The sequence below is a fragment of the Cottoperca gobio genome, chromosome 7 (genome assembly GCF_900634415.1).
Source record: "Cottoperca gobio chromosome 7, fCotGob3.1, whole genome shotgun sequence".
Taxonomy (NCBI): domain Eukaryota; kingdom Metazoa; phylum Chordata; class Actinopteri; order Perciformes; family Bovichtidae; genus Cottoperca; species Cottoperca gobio.
In genome coordinates, this window is record NC_041361.1 from 14582191 (window position 1) to 14604613 (window position 22423).

The 22423-nt window shown below is 41.8% G+C and overlaps 1 protein-coding gene across 1 annotated transcript in view; it reads left to right on the forward strand.

Moving 5' to 3' along the window:
- ubr4 (ubiquitin protein ligase E3 component n-recognin 4) overlaps positions 1-22423 on the forward strand; it is a 51642-nt gene that overhangs the window by 23739 nt on the left and 5480 nt on the right. The window contains 55 exon segments of the mRNA XM_029436654.1: positions 160-330; positions 473-655; positions 963-1121; positions 1379-1531; positions 1738-1965; positions 2206-2363; positions 2493-2667; positions 3306-3507; positions 3854-4017; positions 4468-4684; positions 5034-5250; positions 6170-6233; positions 6335-6469; positions 6646-6817; positions 7016-7147; positions 7331-7452; positions 7782-7893; positions 8137-8267; positions 8719-8896; positions 9366-9470; positions 9869-10006; positions 10487-10655; positions 10927-11131; positions 11207-11320; positions 11642-11851; positions 11940-12089; positions 12195-12422; positions 12758-12836; positions 12950-13195; positions 13347-13515; positions 13686-13830; positions 14139-14224; positions 14328-14415; positions 14738-14931; positions 15107-15346; positions 15453-15591; positions 15779-15904; positions 16313-16441; positions 16530-16879; positions 16983-17073; positions 17237-17321; positions 17650-17777; positions 17985-18114; positions 18251-18411; positions 18694-18803; positions 19167-19308; positions 19490-19571; positions 19784-19957; positions 20654-20775; positions 20897-21094; positions 21222-21302; positions 21403-21490; positions 21662-21789; positions 21991-22098; positions 22254-22370. Coding sequence (XP_029292514.1) covers positions 160-330; positions 473-655; positions 963-1121; positions 1379-1531; positions 1738-1965; positions 2206-2363; positions 2493-2667; positions 3306-3507; positions 3854-4017; positions 4468-4684; positions 5034-5250; positions 6170-6233; positions 6335-6469; positions 6646-6817; positions 7016-7147; positions 7331-7452; positions 7782-7893; positions 8137-8267; positions 8719-8896; positions 9366-9470; positions 9869-10006; positions 10487-10655; positions 10927-11131; positions 11207-11320; positions 11642-11851; positions 11940-12089; positions 12195-12422; positions 12758-12836; positions 12950-13195; positions 13347-13515; positions 13686-13830; positions 14139-14224; positions 14328-14415; positions 14738-14931; positions 15107-15346; positions 15453-15591; positions 15779-15904; positions 16313-16441; positions 16530-16879; positions 16983-17073; positions 17237-17321; positions 17650-17777; positions 17985-18114; positions 18251-18411; positions 18694-18803; positions 19167-19308; positions 19490-19571; positions 19784-19957; positions 20654-20775; positions 20897-21094; positions 21222-21302; positions 21403-21490; positions 21662-21789; positions 21991-22098; positions 22254-22370 — 8328 coding nt within the window.

The following is a 22423-nucleotide window of genomic DNA, read 5'->3' on the forward strand; positions in this document are numbered from 1 at the left end:
AATGATTATCTATTCTGAATTAGTCACCAAGTTAGTGTCTCTGTCTATCATGTGACTGGGATGACTTAACATTTTTGTACTCCCTAAAGCAGAGATATTTCAGATTTATTTTACATGAACTGTACATTGTGCGACTCTCACGCTCTTTCTCCACAACAGATGGGGTCGTCCACTGCAGCAGTCATACTAGAGATGCTCATGTTTCTCATGGAAGCCATCCAGACCAACTTCCAGCAGGCATCAGCAGTGGGAAGCAGCAGCCGGGCTCAGCAAGCACTCAATGAACTGCATACTCAAGACAAAGCTGTGGAGATGACTGACCAGTTAATGGTAAGAAGATGTATAGTTCGGAGTGGTTAGAAAAAACACTTAATTCCTTATCTCAATAAATTCTGTAAATCCAATCTGAAACGGCATTGTGTAATAAATGCTATGTAATAAATTGTATGTAAATTACTGCGGTTTCCCTCAGGTGCCCACGCTCGGCTCTCAGGAAGGGGCTTTTGAGAATGTGAGGATGAACTACAGTGGTGACCAGGGACAAACTATACGCCAACTCATTAGTGCACATGTCCTGCGTCGTGTTGCCATGTGTGTCCTGTCTTCACCCCACGGCCGCCGCCAGCACCTTGCAGTCAGCCATGAAAAGGGAAAGGTAAGCTTCACAAACCAGTAGGCTGAATCCTGTAATAATGATACTATTATACAATAATAATAATAATAAAAAGCTTGAGTGGACAATTTCATTTTGATCTTGATTTGAAATCCACAGTTGAATATATTTCGTTTGGTTTTTGAAATACCTGTGTTGAGTTACCTGTTGAACAAAGCACGACTACCAAACAAAGCTGTACTTGTAGTAATGCAACATGCAATTGCCTAAACCAGTCATCACTAGTTTGCATTGTCTTCTTTGTCTAAACACCCAATAACTCATTTTCTCTCCATCTCCCTCCTGACAGATAACTGTTCTGCAGCTGTCCACTCTCCTGAAACAGGCTGACTCGAGCAAGAGGAAGCTAACACTGACGCGGCTGGCCTCTGCTCCAGTCCCTTTCACTGTCCTCAGTCTCACAGGCAACCCTTGTAATGAAGATTACCTGGCTGTGTGTGGCCTCAAGGTAAGAAAGCAAGCTTCTTCCCAATTTAATAGTGTGGCTATGTGTGCAAATAAACCTATTAAAATGCTTGAGACAATGACGTAGTTATTTTGCTTGTTAGAGACTATAACCAAGTTATTCCAGATCATAACCCTGGTAGAATTCAGAGTAGCTGTTTATGTTAATGTAAGGCAAGTAACTTTTAGAAGTACTTTTTTTAATATGAATGACTGCTATACAGGAATTTGGTATTTGACTGTTCCGTCTTTTTCCCCAAGGACTGCCATGTACTAACTTTCAGCAGCACAGGCTCTGTGTCAGACCATCTGGTGTTGCACCCACAACTGGCGACTGGCAACTTCATCATCAAAGCTATTTGGTTACCAGGCTCACAGACTGAACTTGCCATCATCACTGCTGATTTTGTCAAGGTGTGCTTTTAAGAGAAAATACATTTTATATGTAGGTTTTTAATAAGAGTTTAGACCTATTATTGGTGATCTGATTGAAATTCTCCCTTTGATTTGGGAAGTGACTTACAGATGCTAAACATGACTATGATTGTTCTGCTTTTCACGGTAATAACAAAACACTTATAATTCATGTCTCTTTCTTTTTTGTCTCTCTTGGAAAACAGATCTATGACCTATCAGTGGATGCCCTGAGTCCCATGTACTACTTCCTGCTCCCAAGTTCCAAGATCCGCGATGCTACCTTCCTGTTCAATGAAGAGGGGAAGAACATTATCGTCATCATGTCTTCAGCAGGTTACATGTACACTCAGCTCATGGATGAGTCCAGCAGTGCCCAACACGGCCCTTTCTATGTCACCAATGTATTGGAGATTAACCACGAAGACTTGAAGGTAAGCAGGATGTATAATTGGGCAGTGGAATTATGTTGTACAAAATGTCAGCAAAACATATCATTGTGTGTTAAAAGGGTTTACACTATTGCAAGCCCTACAGTGCCTTAATTTAGTTTGGAACGTTTGATTGAATACATGTTTACACAACTCTCCAAATGAGCGTTTGACGTTTCTTGAAAAATAAATGCTGAATGGCAAAAGGCGATAATGACGTAAATTCTTTCTTTGTGACTGCAGGATAGCAACGGGCAGGTAGCCGGCGGTGGTGTGTCTGTCTATTACTCCCATGTGCTTCAGATGCTTTTCTTCAGCTACAGCCAGGGGAAGTCCTTCGCTGCCACAGTGAGCCGCAGCACCACCGAAGTGCAGAGGCTCTTCCCCATCAACGTCAAAGGGTAACGCTTCTTCCACACCATACACTGTCTCTTCACTTCCCAGCCATTGCACTCGGTCTGGAAACGTAAAGGGTACCTGGACGAGCTAACTATGTCTCCGTTTCTCTCTTGCCCGCCTGCCTTCTTTAGCTCTAATGGTGGCAGCAGTAAGATATCACCTGCTCTGTGCCAGTGGTCAGAGGTCATGAACCACCCAGGCCTGGTGTGCTGCGTACAGCAGACAACGGGCATACCGCTTGTCATCATGGTCAAGCCAGACACCTTCCTCATCCAAGAGATTAAAACTCTGCCAGCCAAAGCTAAGGTAAGGGCGACTTACTGTACTGACGTGGAACAGTCACTAGCAGGTTAGAATGTAGTAAATTATAGAACTTGTGCAATCATGAAAAGAGACCTATAAAATGAAAAGGAAGACTCCTGTCAAAAGGAAAATAGTAAAAAGAGCATCTATGCAATACAAGTACCATTAGGAGCATGTGCTAATGTACTTTATTCCCCATCCTGTGTATTCTTGGGAAGTGTTCGCACAAACCATTTTTCTGTTTTTACTTTTTCTTGTTGTTTTCTGCCAAATACAACAAAGACATACAAATACACAATTTGCTTTGTATTGCACATGTGTAGAACGCTACGCTACTAAATGTAGTGCAACGCATCTGTAACCCGAGGGGTAGTCCAAAACTTCATGTTCCTACTGAAGTATGAACAAACCTATATAGACAGATTTTGCTATTATGATAAATACTTTTTAGATGCACTATATACTATTGAATGCATACACTACAGGGAACTACTAATCCTTGCATAACCTGATCATTGGGCATGAAATTGCAGCATTACTTGTGAAATCATGAATACATTTTCTGATAAAGTGTCGGCCATTGGGTTTGACTTCATTGTCATTTCTTAGGTAAACATGAATTCATTTTCTCTTTTCTCCAGATTCAAGATATGGTAGCGATCCGCCACACTGCCAGTAATGAGCAACAGCGTACAACCATGATTCTTCTCTGTGAGGACGGAAGCCTGAGAATCTACATGGCAAATGTGGACAACACCTCTTACTGGCTCCAGCCCTCGCTGCAGCCCAGCTGTGGCATCAGTATCATGAAGCCCGTCCGCAAGCGCAAAGCTGCTGCTACTAGTGAGTTGAGAGAAGTGCAATTTCTTTTTTTTTTTATCACCAAAAATGTAAGCAAACACAACTCAGAACATACAATGGCTGGTTATTTGCCAAAATGCCTGGTTAACCAAAGCTGACCACAGCTCGTCTGATATAAAGAATGCCTGAATTGTTGGCTTTAGTTCTGTAAATCCATCTTGTACATTCTCACGATCCTTTTCAGCGTGCACAGTAGAGCAGTAGACAAGCATTCACTCAAGAACTGCACAGTGTACGATTGTGTTTGTCAGAAAGTGCTTACTTAAATAACATGTGGTGTGTTCCTAGCAAAATGTTCAAATCTTAATGCAGGGATTTTACTTTTCAGCCACCCGGACCTCCAGTCAGATGACTTTCCCAGTGGACTTCTTTGAACACAACCAGCAGCTGACAGAGGTGGAGTTTGGTGGCAATGACTTGCTGCAGGTCTACAATGGACAGCAGATCAAACACAGGCTCAACTCCACTGGGATGTATGTGGCCAACACAAAGGTAGGGACAGTTTAATAAAATAATTCTGCCATGTGTGTGTTTGTTTTATGCTTTTTTTTTCCCCCTTTCTTTCTTTTTTTATAGCAAAAGCACAACGTTTAGATCAGTAGTGATTCATGGATTATACCAACACTTTGCCAACTGTGCTCGCTTAACAAATGTTCTTCAAGTTCAGTTTAAATGGCTCGTTTATACTAATATGTGTGTTTACATGTATGTTATTATAGATTATAGATGTCATCTACCAGCACTTGCCATCTGCTGTCATGCAATGTACCGTACTGAAACACTCAGTACTCAATAATTAGTCTGCATCCCCACTTAAAAACATAATGGGACATTTCACAATGAAACATTTTTGCATACATACTAAACATGTTTATGCCGTCGTTGTACTGTTTTACTGTTGGACAAATAATGTTAACCACAACAAATGTTGTTTCCTCCTAGCCTGGGGGATTCACTGTGGAAGCGGTCAACAACAACAGTTCAATGGTGATGACGGGCATGCGGGTGCAGGTGGGCACTCAAGCCATTGAGAGGGCTCCTTCATATGTGGAGGTCTTCGGCCGCACCATGCAGATAAACCTGACGAGAGCCCGCTGGTTTGACTTTCCCTTCACCAGAGAGGAGGCCCTACAGGCGGACAAGAAGCTGTCGATCTTTAGTAAGAGCAAGAGCATTCAATGATGATTTATATTAATGATTATATCTGGCTACTTGTTGTTGATAACATTTATGTGTTGATTACATATTACTTCAGAAATTGGAAGCAAAATGTTTATTAGCCCAAAAGGACCAATCTCGTTCTCTGAACTTGGAGAACAATTAATAATTAATGACCCTAATGATGCAATAGCTAACCTCTAAGTGACATGGTTGGTGTGAGGAGGAAAAACAAAGGATATTTATTTTGCTCAGAGTTGTTCCTTTTTAACTCGGATCACATGGAATTATCTGCAGACTGTTTAGAAATCCCCTTCTGATGCAGTTTCATCTTCCTGGTCTTTTTAAAGTTGGAGCATCAGTTGACCCAGCTGGAGTCACCATGCTCGACTCAATCAAGATCTACGGGAAAACCAAGGAGCAGTTTGGCTGGCCGGAGGATCCACCAGAGGACTTCTCCTCCGCCTCGGTTAACAATGTCTGCAGTCCCAACCTCAACCAGGGCAATGGCACCTCTGATGGAGACATAGCCACCCCGACCACCACCAGCGGCACTGTGCTGGAGAGGTAAGAGCTTTCCACTTCAGGGTTTATGAGGTCAACATAAGTTGTTGACATTTACACTTCTCAAGCCTCTGTACTTCTGTTAACCACACTCTTCGACTTGCCAATGCCCTAGTTTGTGTCACTGTTATGTTAAACTATCTCTTATCTTCACTGTCAGTCTACTCTTAACATGTCTATCTGCTTAATACCTGTGGGTATTGCATTATGATAGTTTGGGATTGTTATGATTGTTGCTTTAATGTAATGAAGTACATTGATTTGTCAGTTATTTATTTTGTTGGATTAGCTAAAACATTCCTGTGGTTTTATTATTTATGAACCGTTTCTTTATTGGTTTTCCAGAAGATTCATATCAATTCATAATTGTACTAAATGTTGTGATAGATTCTGTAATAGATGTAATCCATATTGCCCACTCCTAGCATATCTTTACCCTTCACAAGTCCAGCTCTGTAGTCTTAACAATGGGGGTTGGGTTCTCTTAAGAGTATTTAGTGCATGGCTATAGTGATGTCATCTTTTCTTGCATGCTTCTCTTTTGTTCAATGAATCATTTAATTTCACTTGTTTCTTTCTGTGATCCTCACACTTTTGTTTTTGTTCTTTTTCTTTTGCTCCCAAAAATACAATAAAAAGTTGTGAAACTGAGTCCTTATCAACCTTGGACCGGTTAGTAACTGCCCTTTCTCTGCTTGTTTGTATGGTTTTGTGCATGTGTGCCAGTTTGTGTGTCCATGCCTGAGACTGAACATGCCATGCACCATTTCCACACTTGAACATTTTTTTTTTTCATGTCAACATTTATTCTTGCATTCAGTGTTTTAGCATTTAGATCAGCACAGACTGCAACAGGCTGATGGTTGCTTTTTATTTCTGTTTGATTAGTAGGAGTAGTGTTGATCTTCTTTCTTCATTTCAGGTTGGTAGTCAGCTCCCTTGAGGCTTTGGAAAGCTGCTTTGCAGTAGGTTCCTCCAGTGAAAAGGTAAACGACTGAAGATGTTTTTCTTTGTTGCCTTTTTAAAAATGAATAACACTTTAAAAACCTGTGAGCATTGTTGACTACATGTATTCAACTCTGTGTAGGAGAAGAATAAGGTAGCAGCACTGGAGTTGGCCACTCTACTCTTGTCCATGCCGACTCCTGCAGGTGTGCAGCAGCAGACTAAGGGACTTCTTGCCAGCCTGCACACCAGTCGAACTGCCTATCACAACCACAAGGTAAAATAAAATAACCCTCGGTCAAACTAGATAAACTACATAGCATTTTCATTTTCCGTGAGCATGGTGTAGTAATGTGTCCTGCAAATAATCTTTTAGCTTTTTAAATGTTGTGCTCATCCTGTCCATCCCTGATGAAAAACTAATGCAACACTTATCTGCCTCCCTCTTATCAGGACCAGTCCCTGCTGAGCAACGCAGTGCAGTGTCTGAATAGCTGTAACCGTGAGGGGAGGGAGCTCGACCCTGATGTCTTCCAGAGGCTCGTGATCACTGCCCGCTCCATCGCAATCATGAGGCCCAACAACTTGGTGCATTTCACAGAAACAAAGTTACACCTCGACTCTGGTAAGAAGTGACAAATGATTCCAAAGTGAATAGCAATTTATGTGTTAATTATTTATATGATTACTCTTTCTGAAATCATGATTAACAGATAATGCTCTGAACAACTGCCTGTTAGAATGACTTTCTAAGTGGCTTCAGAGCTCAATAACTTAAACGTTTCAGATAAAACATATTTACGTTCTTCTCTTCTTAACCCAGAGATGACAGAGGACGGACAAAAACCCATGGATGGTGAAAACTGTAATTTCATCACACAGCTGATAAATAACTTCTGGAAGCTCCATGCCCTAAAACCAAAGAACGCCTTTCTTGCTCCTGCTTGCCTGCCTGGTAAGTTCAAACTTTGGGACCCCAACATTTTGGGAGTACTTTGACTCTGTGTGAAAGATATGTAGATCCTCTCAATAAGGGATGTGATCGTGAACATGACCAGTTGTCCACTCACATTTGATGTTGGTACTGTATTGAAAACAAGGTGCCCAGTGTGTTGAATGTTCTCCTCCTCTATCTAAGGCCTAACTCATGTGGAAGCAACAGTAAATGCCTTGGTGGACATCATCCATGCATACTGCGCATGTGAACTGGATTACATCAATGTAGCCTCCAAAATATACATGCAAATGCTACTGTGCCCAGTAAGTATAGCACTTCTATTGATCACTAGAATCATAACTCTGTTGGCATTCAAGAACCCTCGAGAACGAATCATGAGCTATAAAATCACTGACAAAATGCAAAAATTAAACGTGCTGTTTACAATGTAATATTGTAATTACTATCTTATTAAAGCATTTGTTTATCCACGGCTATACCAGGCTATTCATAATCAGGATTTTGAAATATCAGGAAATGACTTGACAAATTAAAATCTCAGTTAGGAGAACTTTTACCTGGACTACTGCAGTTAAAGGCTCCATAGACACACTGTCATCAGGTAACCGTTCTGGATTTGATCAAATTTCAGGACACAGCTGTGAGCTTTGCGTGTAAGCAGGCTCTGATCAGAGTGCTTCGACCAAGAAACAAACGGCGACATGTGACCCTTCCATCTCCCCCACGCTCCAACACACCTATGGGTACGTTTCTCAGGATTTTATATGCAAAGCTTCAGTATACTGTCTGTTACTTTCGATTCTGTGGCGTTTGTCTATTAAAACTTATGATTTGTTATGGTTTTGTATTATGAGTTTCAAAAGGTTACCTTCTCTGTGTCGTAAAACAAACCGAATGTCTGAACGCATAATTAAAACCTCGGTTGTCGTTCCAATGACCACAAGTTGATTCGGTTCTGTGAAACTTGTTGGTTGATTTCCTTTCAGGAGACAAGGATGATGATGATGACGACGATGCAGATGACAAAATGCAGTCATCAGTGCTGACTGGAGGAGAAGAGGGAAGGCAGGAGAGTCAGGAGCAGAGTGAAGTGGACCATGGCGACTTTGAGATGGTGGTGAGCAAAGAGTCTGTGGGTTATTATAGAAATCACTGCTTCATTGTTAACATTGTGAGAGGAAACACAATGCCCCTCCTCCCTTCACACGCAAATATGAAATCATTTGATCATAATCCCTCATCTGAATGATCCTGCTTTTAGTCAATAATGATGGACCAGATAATAAACATGGTTTAGTTTATTTTAGCTCGATTCCCCTGCACACAACAACACAAATGTAACGCAGTAAATATTAACTGGCCGTATGTCAAAAATCAACGCTGTCAAAGAAACCTAATATGATTGAATTGTTTATCTTTTCCAAGTTTAACACATACAGACCGTTAATAAGCTCACCCTACAAACAGCCGCTGATCGGGATCTGTGTGCTTCCCTGGCATACGAGTTAAACTTGAAATATAAATGATACATTTAGAATGGATAAGTAACACTGTCTCTGCCTCTTCAGTCAGAGTCCATGGTCCTGGAGACGGCAGATAATGTCAACAATGGAAATCCATCTCCCCTGGAGGCTCTGCTGGCTGGAGCCGAGGGATTCCCACCCATGCTGGACATCCCTCCTGATGCAGATGATGAAACTATGGTAGAGCTGGCCATCGCACTCAGCCTTCAGCAAGACCAACAAGGTAAGTTGCCCGAATAAAACAAAAATATAGCAAATATTCTATAGTAACCGAGACTGCTTGGGAGTCCCACTTCACATTTAGATCACATGTTTGTGATACAACAGTTCTCAACTGTCCAGAAAAGAGTTGTTGAACCTAAAGATTAGGGAAACACTGAGCAGTTGATGGTGCAGATAATACCAACCAACACAATTAACACATTTTGGCAACAAAAAAAAAGAATGTAGTTTCCAATAGCAGTCACAAAAAAAAGTTAAAATAGTCCAACTGAATTGTCATAAACATGAATTACCTGAATTTTCTACGTTGCAAAGTGTAATATTTTACCCTTTTATATTTCAATTTTGGTATTTGGTCATTGTTTGCCTCAAGTGGTTGACCAAATCTTTATCACTTTAAGCATCACTTAAGATATCAGTATTTTTGGTGAGTGCTAACATATTACACATATTTCTTTTAACATGTTTAGGCAGTAGCAGTAGTGCCCTTGGCCTTCAGAGCCTTGGCTTGTCTGGCCAGGCCCCAAGCTCCTCTTCACTGGATGCTGGCACCCTTTCAGACACCACGGCATCAGGTAAAAAACCCACCTCTGTGATGGTGCAAGGTGACAGTGGCTAGTAACTCCTAAACACAAGACAATAAAATAGTTTTCTCTTGGCTACAATTTAAAATGAAAGTTGCCACAATCTTAACAGTATGTGTTTTGTGACCATTGATAATATTCCAAATTGAGTCTCATAACCTCATCCGTGGCATCTTAGTTCAGTCTTTCAGGTAGTAATTATTATGTGTGATGATGCTCACAATAGGTTCAACAGTAAAAAAACAAACAAAAAACATTAATGGCAGTTTGAAGTGTTGTGAATGTACGGAATGCTTTATTACACTGTCGGTACACGAGTATAAACTAAAAATGTGTCTTGGCCAGATGACTGCGGTATTTTTACTGATGAGCTATTGCTATGATTTCAGCCCCAGCATCAGATGATGAGGGCAGCACAGCTGCTACTGATGGCTCCACGCTGCGGACCTCCCCAGCTGAGCATGGTGGCAGTGTGGGCTCAGAGAGTGGAGGCTCTGCAATCGACTCTGTAGCAGGGGAGCACAGTGGTGGGTGATTTCAGAACACAACCCAATGCAAAAGAACACATTTTTTAATGCCGGACTGATATTTGAAATGTTATATATGCGTGTCTGATATTCGTATGGTTTTTAGGTACTGTATGACTTAATTTCAGTCAGTAATTTTAGTTTAGTCTATCTATTCAGTCTATTTAAGGCTTTACAGACTGATTTTCAGACTTTGTGAATACAGTATCTTTAGATAAGTACAGATCATACATGGTACCTTGTCCAACATTCCCTTCCCCCACACCTCAGTTTGAAGTAATGATAACCTGAAACTAAGGTTATCATTACCTATCATGTTACTCATTAAAGTCTTGTATTCATAAGAGATGTTCATTTTGAACAAGCACATGTTTTAAAAAAACAAAACATTTTTATACCTTAACACTTACTTATTATATATTACCATGTTTCCAATTTACTTAGTTGTATTTGTTCATGCATGCATGTGTGTGTTTACAGTGTCAGGACGCAGTAGTGCATACGGGGACACGACAGTGGAGGGCCACCCTGCGGGTCCCGGCAGCGTGAGCTCCAGCACAGGAGCCATCAGCACCACCACAGCCCAGCAGGAAGGCGAAGGCTCAGAGGGAGAAGGAGAGACCGAGGGAGACATCCACACAAGCAACAGGTCAGACATCCCGGATGTGAAGCACAACTTTATATTAAGTAGGAAGGCTCACGTTAAAGCTCTGCTGACTACAAACATCTGCCTGTTAAGACCCTATCTCTCTACTATCCATGGCCATTATCATGACCCAGGGGAGGAAAGAGATTTGGGAATATATTCGCTTTTGCGGAGGACTAGATAATCATCATAAAAAATACCACAAAGCTTGAAGTTCTCAGTCGTAGAAGTAAAAACGTTTTAAACTTTTTTTTTATTTTGTGTTTCTTGTCAGGCTTCACATGGTTCGTCTTATGCTGCTGGAGCGCTTGCTTCAGCACCTTTCTCAGCTCCACAACGTAGGTGGAGTCCAAGCCATCCCGTACATGCAGGTTATCCTCATGTTGACCTCTGACCTGGATGGTGAAGATGAAAAGGATAAGGGCGCCCTGGATGAACTACTGGCACAGCTCATTGCTGAGCTTTCCATGCACAAGAAGGTAACCACAGTCTCCTTAGGATGAATCGGCCTTAACGTGTCATTGTTTTACTTAATCCATGTTATTCCTCTGCAGGACGTTTCCAAGAAGAATGAGCGGAGCTCCATCAATGAAGTTCACCTGGTCATCATGAGGCTGCTCAGTGTCTTCATGTCTCGAACCAAGTCTGGCTCCAAATCCTCTTCTGAGGTACATCCTCTTTTCTTTTCTTAATGCAGTTCTAACTGATTTCACTAAAGGATCAGTTAAATATATATTGGAATACAGTAATGTTAACGGCAAGTATATTCAAAAAAGTGTAGGAGGCTCCATATTCAAATGTGTTAAAACTTAACACAAGTCAGACATCATGGTTTGTTCAAAGCTGCCGTAAATGATCCGTAGAAGGCACTGCTCACATATCATTTTCTATGTGTCTACATTTCTTCATGGACAGCGTTTTACTTCAGGAATACTCAAAAATAAGTTGCTTGTACTACATGGCAGGTGCTCCCTCTTTCTCTCTTCCAGTCATCCTCGCTTATTTCGAACGCCACAGCGACTGCCTTGCTCAGCCTGGGTGCTATTGACTACTGTCTCCACGTGCTCAAATCACTCCTGGAGTTCTGGAAGAGCCAACAGGGTGAAGAAGAGCCTGCGACCACCAGCCAGCTCCTCCGCCCACACACAGCCTCCTCTCCTCCGGACATGAGCCCTTTCTTCCTGCGCCAATATGTCAAGGTATCAAATCTTTATCTTTAAAACTTGAAAAAGAGATTTCTTTTTTTGTACAAGGAATGTTAATGTGAACTTTCTGTGTTGCTATCAGGGACATGCTGCTGATGTGTTTGAAGCCTACTCCCAGCTATTGACTGAAATGGTGCTCCGGCTGCCGTATCAGATCAAGAAGATTGCTGACACCAACCCACGCATCCCACCTCCTGTCTTTGACCATTCCTGGTTTTACTATCTGTCTGAAGTGAGCTATTGAGTGTTTATTATTAATGTGATTTTCATTGTCAATCTTTTTCTGCACAAAGACATAGAGACAACCCCTTAATTCTGTCTCCCTTTTCCTCCTTAGTATCTGATGATTCAACAGACACCATTCGTCAGGAGGCAAGTCAGAAAGCTGTTGTTGTTTATCTGCGGCTCAAAGGAAAAATATCGTCAGCTTCGGGATCTGCACACTCTTGACTCCCATGTGCGCAGCATCAAGAAGCTCCTGGAGGAGCAGGGCATCTTCCTCCGTGCTGGTGTGGTCACAGCCACGTCTGGCTCGGCTCTACAGTATGACACACTCATCAATCTGGTGAGTGTTCTCTGAAACGTCATTGGACTACGCATACAGAGTTTCTTTTGTATGCCGTTTATTGGCCATAAATTATGTTTCTTTCTAGGCTTGGGGCGGTATACATTTTTTTCATACTTTCATGACATTTCACTGGGTCTACAGTGTATATGACGTTATTTGTGTAAAAATAAAATTAACTGGACAAAACCAAAGTTGTCACTAAGTTTAGGGCAAGACACAGGAACTTGGCATGGTCTTGAGGAGATGTAGCATTTATTCACCAACAAATCAGCTGTAGACACTGCATACTGTAACGTTCTGTGCTTAAGTGTAACTTGCTTCTCTTGGTGCAGATGGAACATCTGAAAGCTTGTGCTGAAATTGCCACTCAGAGGACAATCAACTGGCAGAAGTTCTGCATGAAGGATGACTGTAAGTTGTTTCAGATCAGCTTTTGTAAATGGAGACCAACGTATAAGGCCAGTAGGTGTAACATAGTCTTTGTCTCTCTTCCCTCCTTTTATCCGTTTCTCTTCTCTGTCCAGCTGTGTTGTACTTCCTGCTCCAGGTCAGCTTCCTAGTCGATGAGGGTGTTTCCCCAGTTCTTTTGCAACTTCTCTCCTGTGCCCTGTGTGGCAGTAAGGTGCTGGCCAGCTCCTCCTCCTCCTCCTCTTCATCATTCTCAGGAGGAGGCTCCAGTAGTGCTGGACAGGCAGGAGCGTCTCAGTCCTCTCAGAGCAAGTCCTCCAGTAAAAAGAGCAAAAAAGAGGACAAGGAGAAGGACAAAGAGGGTGAGGCAACGACTCAGACTTTGTCATACTTTATTCAGTTCTTCTGGGTGGGTTATGCCTGATGAACCTGAACAGGATATATATTGATAACTAAAGCAGATATCGAGTGCAAATGTCTTGACTGTGTTGTATCTTCACGCACTGACCACAGGTGAAGGAGTTGGCAGCCAGGAGGATCAGCTGTGTATGGCTCTGGTCAGTCAGCTTAACAAGTTTGCAGACAAGGAGACACTGATCCAGTTCTTGCGCTGCTTCCTGCTAGAGTCAAACTCATCTGCTGTGCGCTGGCAAGCCCACTGCTTGGCACTTCACATCTACAGGTACTGTAGATATCTAATTCACTGAGACATGGGCAACTAGGTTTAGTCCCAAACTCAAAGCCAAGCTAGTTTACACATGTTTTAATTGCTTCCCTTTAAATGTAGACTCCCTCAAGCAGTTTTTAGAATATTATGATTGTACATAAATTGACATATGAATCTCTCTGTAGGAACTCCAGTAAATCTCAGCAGGAGCTGCTGCTCGAACTGACTTGGGCCATCTGGCCCGAGTTGCCTGCATATGGCCGCAAAGCTGCCCAGTTTGTGGACCTGCTTGGATACTTCTCACTCAAAACCCCTCAGACAGAGAAAAAGGTTAGTTTGAAGGCCTCACGTACTATGGTTGTACTATTTGTTTAAATACAGTTATTAAATATGTAATGTGTTTGCCTTGTGTGGCTGTGTAGTCGCTTCCTATTTGTCCCAATAATTGTTTCTGCTTTCGATAGAAGATTTTTTTCAGTTAATAAAAGATTAAGAGTGAGACTGTGTCCTTAATGTATCGCTCAAGAGTTCTTATCCTGGATCTATAAGCCTTCATTCTGCAAAATATAACTATGGCAATTATAATGCTGCAAAGTCTCTATAGAATAGTTTTAATTGTCTCTTTCTTCCTGTTCCAGCTGAAAGAGTATTCCCAGAAAGCTGTGGAAATCTTGAGGGCACAGAACCATATCCTGACGAATCACCCTAACTCCAACATCTACACGTATGTCTCCACAAACGTACAATCTTGTTGCAAGAAGAATGTCATTTCAAGTAGTGGACACCACATAGATAAACATGTAATGATTGGATGTTTTCTCCTGCAGCACTCTGTCTGGTTTAGTGGAGTTTGATGGATTCTTTCTGGAGAGTGACCCCTGCTTGGTGTGCAACAATCCAGAAGTTCCCTTCTCAGTATGTGCAACACAACTTCACTAAATGCACACAATCTCTGGCATAAAGTACACAAGACGTTTAGCTATTAGAATTCCATTGCCAGTTTCTATACACTTGAAAGTTTGCATTGGCTATGGTTAGCTAAACCGCTAAAACAAGATGTGACGGGCTTAGTATGCTCATCTGTGTTAATCTATACTACTGTTATTTATAATGCAAAACTACTAATATGCAGACCGAACAAGAAAAAGACACGAGAACACTCTCCATAAACACAGGCATAAACAGTCTATTATTGTTTTAAACATTTTCTCGTGTGTCTTCTGTGTGTCCCTTTTAGAATATAAAACTGTCATCGATCAAAGTGGACACCCGCTACACCACCACGCAGCAGGTTGTCAAGCTGATTGGCAGCCACACCATCAGCAAAGTCACAGTGAAGATCGGTGACCTCAAACGCACCAAAATGGTCCGCACCATCAACCTCTACTACAACAACAGGACTGTACAGGCTATCGTGGAACTGAAGAACAAGTACGTTTCAACAAAGAGCTGCCGGTCTTTCTCTCTCGCCTTCTTTTTCACTAATTATGTGTTCATCGGCGTTTAAGATTCATAGATTACATAGTGGCCACTTGTCACACCTTCACTCTCATTCCGTTGACCTCTTTCTAAAGTAAAAGCTCCTCACTTTACTGTCTGTTTTTAGGCCTGCTCGTTGGCACAAAGCCAAGAAAGTTCAGCTGACCCCAGGACAAACGGAGGTGAAGATCGACCTTCCTTTACCCATCGTAGCATCCAACCTGATGATCGAGTTCTCCGATTTTTACGAAAACTACCAGGCCTCCACCGAGACCCTGCAGTGTCCACGCTGCAGTGCCTCTGTGCCTGCCAACCCCGGGGTGTGTGGCAACTGCGGTGAGAACGTGTATCAGTGCCACAAGTGCAGGTGAGCAGTCGGTTTCCTCTGCAGGTCTGAGAAGATAGGGGAAAGTATGAAAATGATTGGAAACATTGAAGATGAGTATTTTAAATTACTGGTTGTTGTCTATTAGGTCGATCAACTACGATGAAAAAGACCCCTTCCTGTGCAATGCCTGCGGTTTCTGCAAATATGCCAGATTTGACTTCATGCTATATGCTAAACCATGCTGTGCTGTGGATCCCATTGAGAATGAAGAAGACAGAAAAAAGGTGAGCAGCCACTCTTGTGTGCAAAGAAAAGTAGTCAAAAAGAGGTTGACATTGACATTTCATAAAATGTGCCAGCAGCCTGGTAAATCATAAGATGTGTCCCCATTTTTTGCTGAGGAAAGCAGATCTGCATCACTTCTTCACTCTTCTTTCACCACTTAATCTTTAATGTATTGTTTTCCTGCAGGCTGTGACCAACATCAATACCCTGCTGGACAAAGCGGACCGGGTCTACCACCAGCTGATGGGCCACAGGCCCCAGTTGGAGAGCCTCCTGTCTAAAGTCAATGAGGCGGCACCAGAGAAACCACAGGTCAGTCACAAGAGGGGCCTGAACAGTACTTTTCTTAGACTAATACTAGATGTTGAGGCATGAATAATACAATGGAAGCCTCTTGGACCATGTGATGCACAGTTCCTACCTCTTACATGAGATATTATTTAGATTAGTCTTTCCAAAATCATTTATCAGCAAATGTGAATCTCTGAAAGACTCTGATTGCAGTAGACACTATGTGTTGGCATGGCAGTAGACCATCATGTCCTTTTCATAAATCCTTCTCGCAGAACTGCAAAAAGTATGACCTCAGGTCATTATAGTAATAACAGTTTTTTCGACTTGTATATTTTGGTTCCTTTTGAAATGTTGATTTCCGCCTGTTCTTTGTGTTTCTAGTTTTATCTCATGGTATTATTTTCTCTTTTCTTGTATTGCCCTCAGGACGACACTGGAGCAGGTGCTGGACTTGGTACGTCCTCTGCTAATGTGAACAGATACATTCAGCAGCTGGCTCAAGAGTACAGCGGAGACTGCAAGACGTCATTTGATGAACTGTCCAAGATTATACAGGTTAGAGAGGAAGAAGAGTGCATTTTCCTCGTAACTGCATTTATTGTTTTCTCCTGGTCACGTATAGCTCTGGCCTCTTTGTTCACAGAAAGTGCTTGCATCTCGTAAAGAGCTCCTGGAGTATGATCTGCAGCAGAGAGAGGCTGCCACCAAGTCATCCCGCAGCAGCAGCACCCACCAGCCCACCATCACCGCTAGTCAGTACCGGGCCCTCTCTGTGCTGGGCTGCGGCCACACCTCCTCAAACAAGTGCTACGGCTGTGCCTCAGCTGTCACGGGTCACTGCATCACACTGCTTCGCGCACTGGCCACTAACCCAGCCCTCCGGCAGATCCTGGTCCTCCAGGGTCTCATCCGTGAACTGTTTGAGTATAACTTGCGGCGAGGTACAGCAGCCATGAGGGAGGAGGTGCGGCAGTTGGTCTGTCTCCTCACCAGGTATGTCCTTCCCCCACCAGAGGGACTCATTGTGCCTTAACTGTGTTTGTATACAGTGTATTCAAGTGGTGATTAATTATCATTCCATATTATCCTGCTTCAGAGATCATCCAGAGGCCACCCAACAGATGAATGACCTCATTATTGCCAAGGTGTCTGCTGCCCTCAAAGGTCACTGGGCCAATCCTGACCTGGTATGTCTTACATGTCCTACTGATAATTAAAATATCACTGTGATTCTGTTATTGAAAGAAATGTCTGTTTTCTTGGGAAATTATCATTCTCGATTTAGCGTTTCAACTTTGTTGGAGAACTTCAAATGTTGATATGAAGACGATGTCTTTGTGTTTTCAACAGGTTAGTAATCTGCAGTATGAAATGCTGCTGCTGACGGACTCCATTTCAAAAGAGGGAGGATGCTGGGAGTTACGATTGCGTTGTGGTAAGCCTGATTTCCTTACCTCATCCATTCAAAAGATGGTGAATATTTAAATCATCCTGTAGTTTTCATGGGGAGTAGTTTATGCCTCAGTCTGATTCTTGTTCGTTTTGTTGTGTTCTTCTATGTACGATATTGGTCTAGTTAATAAACAATATGATGCAGCATCACAATACATCTTATACATCAACCTGCCATTCATTACTCTGCCCTGATATTCTGATGTGGCTCGTTTTCATTTCGCAATCATACACCTTTTATTGTGTTAGTGAATTTGTTATGACCGGTTGCATTTTTGGTCTGATGGCATTGTATCTTTTTCTCCTTGTAGCCCTCAGTCTGTTCCTCATGTCTGTGAATATAAAGACTCCTGTAGTGGTGGAGAACATCACTCTCATGTGCCTGAGAATTCTGCAAAAGCTGATCAAGCCCCCTGCTCCCACTAGCAAGAAGAACAAGGTAAATATGCCACAATTCACTGCTCTGTCATGGTGCAACGTGGGTCACAAGAAGCTGATCGGTTGAAGAACTTTGAATGACCAAGCTGTTGTTTAAACCAGAGAAATACCAGGAAATGTAATAATTACATGACCGTGTCCGTCAGTTACCACTTGTTTGTATTGTGTTTCCTTACACAACAGTGTATATGTTTGCTTTTGGTTATAGGATGCTGCTATTGAGTCTCTAACAACAGTCAGGCCCTACAGTAATGAAATCCACGCTCAGGCCCAACTCTGGCTCAAGAAGGACCCCAAAGCATCTTATGAGGCCTGGAAAAAGTGTCTCCCAGCCAGATGTAAGTACTCTGTCTGAACAAATATACATTATATCAGTGTAGCAACATGGTTCTCTTTTTGTTTTTCATTAAAATAAATAAGAAATCCGGGTTGATGATAAGCTTTTCACTGTTGAGCCTATGTTGATAACCACAGGCCAGGAAAATGTGTCGAAGCCTCAGGGGAAGACTGAGTTGCGAAGGCAGTACCTGTTGGAGAAGTATGTTTGGAAGTGGAAGCAATTCATGAGGTCCAGAAAAGGTGAAGGCCTCTTCCCTCGCCTGCTCAAACTGAGCCACAACAACTGGCTGCGACAGGTAATAAACAAATTATTTATACAGTTTTGTTTTGTTATAAAGTATTTTCAGTGTTCTGTTTGTTGTTCTGTGTCAGAAATCGACTTAGGAGCCACATATCATTTTAAAATTGAGACATATTTGCGCCTTGAGATTGCTTTTAGCTTTGAAAGGCGCTTTACAAATAAAATGTATCATTATTATTATTATTAGATTTTAAAACTGTCTTATAGCTTGTTTCGGTTACAAACTTGTTTAGGAAACTTTTTTAAATGAAATTGACTGAATTTGTATTTGTTGCAGGTCCTTTTCACACCTGCCACTCAGGCAGCCAGACAGGCAGCTTGCACTATTGTGGAGGCCCTAACCACAATCCCCAGCCGCAAGCAACAAGTGCTGGACCTCCTCACCAGGTATGAGCCTCAGACAGAACCAGCCGGTCAAACGGACGTCTCATTATACAGTATTAGGAATGTTCATTAACTGTTATTAGATTACTGTAATATTTCCTCAGTATTGAAAGTGTCTATACAGTATGTTAGTGCATGTACTGTATGTTACTGTAACAGAAACATGTTGTTGCAGAAATTGTAATGCAGCTGATTGTGCTATTTTCAGGCAATTGACATGCTTCTTTGCTTTATTGAGGGTTTAACAAATGTCTCCAGCTGCTGTATGTAAACTGTTAACTGTAAAATATTTTAAAAAAGGAAACTGTGGTTTGGAGACTTAACGTTGGAGCCCAACTGTAGACCTGACTTGGTTGTTTCTTTCAGTTACCTGGATGAGTTGAGTGTAGCTGGAGAGTGTGCGGTGGAGTACCTGAATCTGTACCAGAAGTTGATCAAGCCAACACACTGGAAGGTTTACCTGGCAGCCCGAGGGGTCCTGCCCTACATCGGTAACCTGATCACCAAGGTAATGTCCCAAAGGTTCAAAGCAATATCCTTTTACAGTAAGATAAACTCGAGTAGAGTATCTGTATATGCCACTGGTTTCCTTCAATTCAAATGACTCAAGAATGTTGTGCTTTTTTGTACTTTTCAAATATTTATTAAATATGACCGTAGAGTTATCGATGTGTCTATTCCATGTTCAGGAAATCGCCAACCTGCTGGCTCTGGAGGAGGCAACACTGAGCACAGACTTGCAGCAAGGTTACGCACTCAAGAGCTTGACTGGTATGTTAGTTTCAGTCCTATTGTTTGTCTGACCATGAAATTAGAGGTACTGCAGGATTAGATTATACGTTTAGAAACATTACAGAGTAAATGATGCTGATAAAAACAATGTAATTCCACAAGAAAACTTCAGGCTGATGGATCTTTGAATGTTGTTTTGATGCCTCGTCTTGAATATTTAAATGATTTGTTTGTGTTTGATGCCACTGCAGGATTGCTCTCTTCTTTCGTGGAGGTGGAGTCCATTAAGCGGCATTTCAAAAGTAGGTTAGTCGGCACGGTGCTGAACGGCTACCTGTGTCTGAGGAAACTGGTGGTGCAGCGCACCAAGGTCATCGATGAGACTCAGGACATGCTGCTCGAGATGCTGGAGGACATGACGACAGGTCTGCACTGATTCAAGTTCAACACATGATTATACAACTATGGTTGTGGTTCCGCTGCTGCATCTGGGTGTTTATAGCAATCCTTTGTTTTCATACTAACATAAAAGAAACACTTGAGTCCAATCATATTAGGAAGAGATTTAAATGAGTTGGGTCTGCCATTACTGCTTCCATATCCCAATAACATAGTCAGTGTTGGAAAAAGTACTTTTACTTAAGTAAAATTAGAAATACTACAGTATACAAGTAAAAGTCCTGCATCAAATTGTTCCTTGAGTAAAAGTATTAACATCAACATATACTTAAGGTACCAAAAGTAAATGTACTCATTCTGCACAATGGCCCATTTATGATATTATTGAATAATAACTATTGATGCATCATCACTTTAATGTTTCAGCTGGTAAAGGAGGAGCTTATTTTTTACTGTACAAACTGCTGGGTATTTGTTTTATATATTTTATTTATATTTTTTAATCTGCAAAGTTATGAAATAAATGTAGTGGAGTTAAAAGTACAATATTTAACTTTTAAGTAGTAAATTAAAAGTACCTCAAAATTGTCCTTAAGTGCAATACTTGAGTAAATGTACTTAGTTACTGTCCACCACAGGTAAAGCATAAATTATAAATATTTTAACTACAGATAAAGGAATCGTGTGTGAGATCCACATTATACATCTTGTGCTATTCACAGGTACCGAGTCTGAAACCAAAGCCTTCATGGCCGTGTGCATCGAGACAGCAAAGCGGTACAACCTGGATGACTACAGGACACCCGTGTTCATCTTTGAGAGACTGTGCAGCATCATCTATCCTGTGAGTTGCCTATAAACTGATGCATTTCTTTTACAAAAGGCCGACAGAATCATACTCTTAAATGTAGTGTCGCTGTGAATGCGTCTTCATCTGGAGCTTTTGTTTCATCCTTTGTGTTTAGGAGGAGAATGAGGTGACAGAGTTCTTTGTGACCCTGGAAAAGGATCCTCAGCAGGAGGACTTCCTGCAGGGTCGCATGCCAGGAAACCCCTACAGCAGCAACGAGCCCGGCATTGGCCCTCTAATGCGGGACATCAAGAACAAAATCTGCCAAGATTGCGACCTGGTGGCGCTTCTTGAAGACGACAGTGGCATGGAGGTAAAATGTGTATTTTAGGCCACTTCCATCCCCTATCTACTTAAAACACCGTTTATTGTTTTGTATCGCTCTCTTAACGGTTTCTCATTGCATTCTAAATCCGACCTGTTGTTTCCTGTCCCCACAGCTTCTGGTAAACAACAAAATCATTAGCTTGGATCTGTCAGTGGCAGAAGTCTACAAGAAGGTCTGGTGCCCCACAAATGAGGTGAAGGATTGACCCTTTTAAGAGCATTTCGAATTGTGCAGATTCATGCTTGCAGTAATCTGATTAGTGGTGCACTAATGCCATTACTGCTTATTTTAAGGGTGAGCCAATGAGAATCATCTATCGAATGAGAGGTCTGCTGGGAGATGCCACTGAGGAGTTCATAGAGTCACTGGACTCCACCACAGGTTAGATTTACTGTTTTATTTAATCACATATATTAATGCTGTAAACCTTAAGGAAATGCTCTGTCATCAAAAGTGTTTGTTTTTAATACCTTCTTGAAGTGATGGAAAAGCTGAATGTGATATGTCTCATCACAATTGAGGAAAAATGTGTTTAACCTCACCTTATTACAGATGAAGAGGAGGACGATGAAGAGGTGTACAAGATGGCAGGAGTCATGGCGCAGTGTGGAGGACTGGAGTGTATGCTCAACCGGCTATCTGGTATCAACGATTTTAAACAAGGAAGACATCTGCTCACTGTAAGACCTTTGACATAGTAATCTGTGTTCTCGGACCTTTAAATCTTACTCAAACGTGTTTGTAAATTTGACCCTATATCCAGAATATACCTTTCTCATTTGAAATGTATTGAAGTCTCAAAGAAAAGCAGAAAAAGCAGTTTTCATAAATTCCAACAGTGGAGCTGCAGAATGACGAGCGCACATCTGTCTCACTCACAGGTTTTGCTGAAGTTGTTCAGTTACTGTGTGAAGGTGAAGATCAACAGGCAGCAGCTGGTCAAACCAGAGATGAACACACTCAACGTCATGCTGGGAACTCTCAACCTGGTGAGTGTGACACTGAGTGGGGAGGAGGGTCATTCTGCTGCAGTTCAATCAATCACATTAAAGTTGTAGTGCAATCTTAACCAGGCTTTTATAATACTTTCATCAGTTACTTTGTGTTTTTAAAAACTCAGTTTCAATCTCCTTTTCCCCCTCAGGCTTTAGTGGCAGAACAGGAGAGTAAGGACAGTGGTGGAGCCTCTATAGCGGAGCAAGTTCTGAGCATCATGGAGATCATTCTGGACGAAGCCAATGCTGAGATTTCAGAGGACAAGGTAAGAATCTAAGATCCTTCATTTTGAGTAAAGAAGAAACGGAAACATTTCAC